This window comes from Galeopterus variegatus, unplaced genomic scaffold (genome assembly GCF_000696425.1).
Source record: "Galeopterus variegatus unplaced genomic scaffold, G_variegatus-3.0.2 Scaffold882, whole genome shotgun sequence".
Lineage (NCBI taxonomy): Eukaryota > Metazoa > Chordata > Mammalia > Dermoptera > Cynocephalidae > Galeopterus > Galeopterus variegatus.
In genome coordinates this window covers 487,701-492,330 of record NW_007726993.1, presented here as the reverse complement: position 1 = coordinate 492,330, position 4,630 = coordinate 487,701, and the positions used below count along the sequence as shown (strand labels likewise).

Sequence of the window (4,630 nt, the reverse complement as noted above, 5' to 3'; positions counted from 1 at the left end):
GGTAGAAAGTAAGTTATAACAGTCCTTGGAGAGCCTGCACTTACATCTAAGAAACATGAGGAGAAGAATGAGAGGAGGAGAGATAGGAGCCCATGTCTCAAATATAAACCTTCCCCCAATAATCCTTTGGTTTCTCAGAACACTGAAGTTATTCGTCCAATGTTAGCATTCTACTGCCCTAGCATGAAGGTGAGGATTTTGCCCACCAATACTATTTCATCATTATCATCATCATATTCTTCAAGACGAATCTCCTAAGTCCAGAGAACCTTGGTCTGAAATCCTCAGAAACTCGTTCTACAAACTGTAGCCTGCTGAGACTCTCTGAAGGAGCAAAGTGCTAATGGCCCTCTTTTGGAAAGAGGTGAATTTCCTCATCGAATGCAGGCTCTTTCATGATTTGGTTATAGCAGTGTTAACATGTGTGCATTAGTATCAATAGTATTTGTAACTGTTAAAACTATAAGAGGCCATTGTTTTGGACTAAGTTTCTGCATTAGCCCCCCACAGACCAGACTAAAAATAAAAATGGAGTCACCCCAGCTAAAGTTCCACATTGCCAAACCCAAACTAAGTTGTCATCTGACCTTCTGAGAAACTAGGAAAGAGAAATAACTCCCAGTTTCCTAAATAGGCCAGTTTAAATCTTCAATAGGAAGTGAAGTTCCCTCTGCTTTAATCCTTACACAAAAAGGCTAGCCTAAAGTAACCTGATGTTAAATAATCAGTTATTTTTCTATTTTCTGTCCCTGTCCCCACCTTACAAGGAAAGTGACTTTGAAATGAACAGTCCGCTGTTTGTTCTTTGTTTCTTCTTTTTTCCAGTCCTTTTTATGTCTATAAAGTCAACCTCTTTTGCTCAGTTCATTGAACAGTTATTCTGTTTTATGGAATAAAGCGTTGCCTGATTGTAGAATTGCAGTAAAGCCGAGGGAGGACAGAACAGGGACATGCCCTAGGGAGGCTACCCATAAATATTCAGACTCAGCAATAACTGCCTCCTTGCCTGGCAGTTAATGAACCCATAATGAGCTGATGACAGCTTAACCACCCTACCAATCAGCATGCTACACCTGGAACTTTGCAGATTACAAAACCTGCCACACCCGCACACTAGAAGGAACAAAAGTGCAGACAACCACTATATGACCTTCCACCTGTGATATAAAACCGGAAAGGACAAAGTTAAGGGAAGAGTGACTACACTGCGCATGACCAAAAAACTTCAGAAACTCAGGGATGCATGACAGGAAGCTGATGTAAACTCACATCTCATCTGCCTGTTAGGCATTAATTACCCTAGATCCTCCCCCACAGACAAATATTCCTCACCTTAGTTAGGATAAAGAAACACCCCCATCCCAGAACAACATATAAGTTTTCCCCTTAAGAATCTGCAGGGCATTCCTCCTTTGCAGAGATGCCTGCGCCTCTTTCTGCATGTACTTTCGCTTTACAATTAAGTCCTATTTTTGGAATGTTCCATCAGCCTGTTCCCCTCTTCCTTTTCTTTCGCTTGATCCTGTGCAAGATTTTTCTTCACAGTTTGACCAAGAACCTGGAACTGCCATCTTTTAAACAAAGGCAACTAAGATCTTTAAACTAAATGTGTTGTAATTTTTTCCTTTGATATAACTAACATCCCTATATTGAACCCATAAGGTCAAAGGCTCAACTTGTAAAGCAGTGTAGAAGAAGAATATGGGATTCATGATTAGAGGCCTACCTGTGCCTTGTTCTCTGTTCCACCATTTCCCCATCTCTGAAATAAGGAAAAATCTTTCTTCCTCACAGGTTTGTTTTAATAAGTGCTGAGCAGAAGAGAGAACTAAGAAAAGTTTCTACCATGGAGGAAGTTCCCTGTGTTGATGCCTTTATCTTATGGACACATACCCTACCTCATTAAACAAAATCCCCTGTGATGGTATAAAATTTTTAGATCTGGGTTTCATCTGTAAAGCTTTGCAATTCACAGTGTGATTTAATGTACATTAATTGCCCTCAGGAAACTCCTACAGCAGAATGTAAATGAGCTACAAAGTCAAGTGAGAACCTTACAGGATAAAGAGAACCAAATGAAAATGACCAGTTCTCAGCAACAGTCCAGAATTCAGCACCAAGAGACCCTACTTAAAGAACTGGAAAATGAAAAAAGAAAATCCGATGAGGTAAGAAAGTAAATAGATATGCTGCTCAGTTTTTCTGTTCCCATAGACCTGAGTAATAGCTAATTATTATTGAGTGCCTAGCACTTTTAAGTTTAGTTAGGGTTCAGTCAGGAAAGCAGAAGCTACTCCAGGTCTTTCAAGTAAGAAGGGATTTGGAAGGGGGGCAGGAGGAGAGTAGAAGTTCAGAAAGAACTGTTGCTGGCTTTCAATAAATCCAGAGATTCAGAAATCACAGAGGAGCCACCTCCTGCAGCAGCAAAGTGGAGAATTTGCAGGAACTCTCCCTGAAACCCCTACAAATGTCTCATCTACTGTCTGCCCATTTATCTACCTGCTAGAGGAGAACTGTAAGGAAAACAAAACCAAACAAAACCGTTTTTTTTGTCTCTGTACTCACACTACTCTCAATACTTCACTTCCAACATTGGTTGTGTGGGTTTTTCCAGGCAGTTCTCCAATTCTCTGTGGACACCAACTAGGTGTACAAAAATTTAACTCAATTCTGATGCTATCTACCTGGAGATAGTATCAGATCCCACAAGTTAAGGGCTCAGTCCCACAAGACGGCCCTCACTTCAGATGCCAGTTGCAGGTCTAGGTTTTTGCTTGTGTTTCTTACCAGCTATGTATCAGCAGTTCTCACAGCACTGTCCTCAGGTTTGATCATTTGTTCAAATGACTAACAAGACTTAGGAAAACAGTTTATTTTCTAGATTACTGGTTAGGAAGAAATGCATAGGACAAGATATGTGGGAGTGGGTGAAGAGCTTCCAAGCCCTCTCTGGGCATACCATGCTCCCAGCACCTCCAATCTAGAAGCTCTCCAAACCCTGTCTTTTGGGGTTTTATGGAGGCCTCATTATTAGACATGAATGATTATATCATTTGCCATTGTTGATTAACTGAACCTTCATCCCCTCTTCCCTTCCAGGAGGTCTGGTTGGAACTGAAAGTTCCAATCCTCAAATCACATAGTTGGTATACTGGCAACCAGGCCACATCCTGAGGCTATCCAGGAACCCCTAGCCATGAATCATCTCATTAGCATACAAAAAGACACTTATCACTTTGGAGACTCCAACAGTTTTAGGAGCAGTATGCCAGAAAACCGGACAAAGACCAAGATATGTATTTCTTATATCACAATATCACAGGAACAATGGCCTTCTTTCCCCTATGCTTTTCAAATTTGTGTCTGAATGCTTCTGATTTGCAGAACCCTGCCAGTAGGGAGTCTAGGAAACGTAGTTTTCAGACTTCCAACCTTGTAGCACAGGGGACAGCTTAGAAAACTGGGAGTCATGCTGAGAACTAGCACAGTCCACTCTGGATACTCAGCATCCACGCAAATGCTTTTACCCATATTTAACCTTCTAAACCACAAAAAGAATATTAAGCTTCCACTTAATAGGATGCACTGTAACTCATATAAATGAAGACACACTTAACCTCTCCATAAAAAGGGAACACTCAAAGTCCCATTAGTATCTGTGCTCATTTTGGGATATTAATTCCTTCTTTTTCAGTCTCAATCCATATGGATATATTATAACATTAAAACTTAATTATAAAGTTAACTACCAGTAATACAAAACACACATTTTGCCTGTGGGATAGTGGCATGAGAAGCCACTCTCACTTTCATCTCTTGGTTCCTTTCCATGTATTCTGGCTATTAGAGAAAGAGCATCATATATTAATCACAGTTAAAAGCTTATACATCCTCTTTTTTTTTTTTTTTTTTTTTTCCTTTTTGTCTTTTTTCGTGACCGGCAACGGATCGCAACCCTCAGCTTCGCGCCCATACCGGACCGGGACCGGCCACGGGATCGCACCCCTCAGTGTTGCTCCCGCCCCTTGCTCAGCCAGTGAGCGGCCGGTCTGTATGTGGGATCCGAACCCTCAGCAGGAGCGCCACCGCGCTTCCCGAGCGGCGCACTATAGCAGTGTGCCACCGGGCCGGCCCTTATACATCCTCTTTTTTTTTTTTTTTTTCTTTTTTTCTTTTTTCGTGACCGGCAACGGATCGCAACCCTCAGCTTCGCGCCCATACCGGACCGGGACCGGCCACGGGATCGCACCCCTCAGTGTTGCTCCCGCCCCTTGCTCAGCCAGTGAGCGGCCGGTCTGTATGTGGGATCCGAACCCTCAGCAGGAGCGCCACCGCGCTTCCCGAGCGGCGCACTATAGCAGTGTGCCACCGGGCCGGCCCTTATACATCCTCTTTTTTTTTTTTTTTTTCTTTTTTTCTTTTTTCGTGACCGGCAACGGATCGCAACCCTCAGTGTTGCTCCCGCCCCTTGCTCAGCCAGTGAGCGGCCGGTCTGTATGTGGGATCCGAACCCTCAGCAGGAGCGCCACCGCGCTTCCCGAGCGGCGCACTATAGCAGTGTGCCACCGGGCCGGCCCTTATACATCCTCTTTTAAGACAGCATTTTAAACCTATAATGTGTGGTCACCAA

General features: G+C 43.1%; 1 protein-coding gene across 1 annotated transcript in view; it reads left to right on the top strand.

Moving 5' to 3' along the window:
• Positions 1-2,005: 2,005 nt before the first annotated feature.
• The window catches only part of CCDC30 (coiled-coil domain containing 30), a gene marked incomplete at its 5' end in the record, with an annotated part of 36,321 nt that continues 33,696 nt past the window's right edge, over positions 2,006-4,630 (top strand). The window contains one exon of the mRNA XM_008573158.1: positions 2,006-2,168. Within this exon, the coding sequence (XP_008571380.1) occupies positions 2,006-2,168 (163 nt within the window). The remainder of the gene's footprint in view (positions 2,169-4,630) is intronic.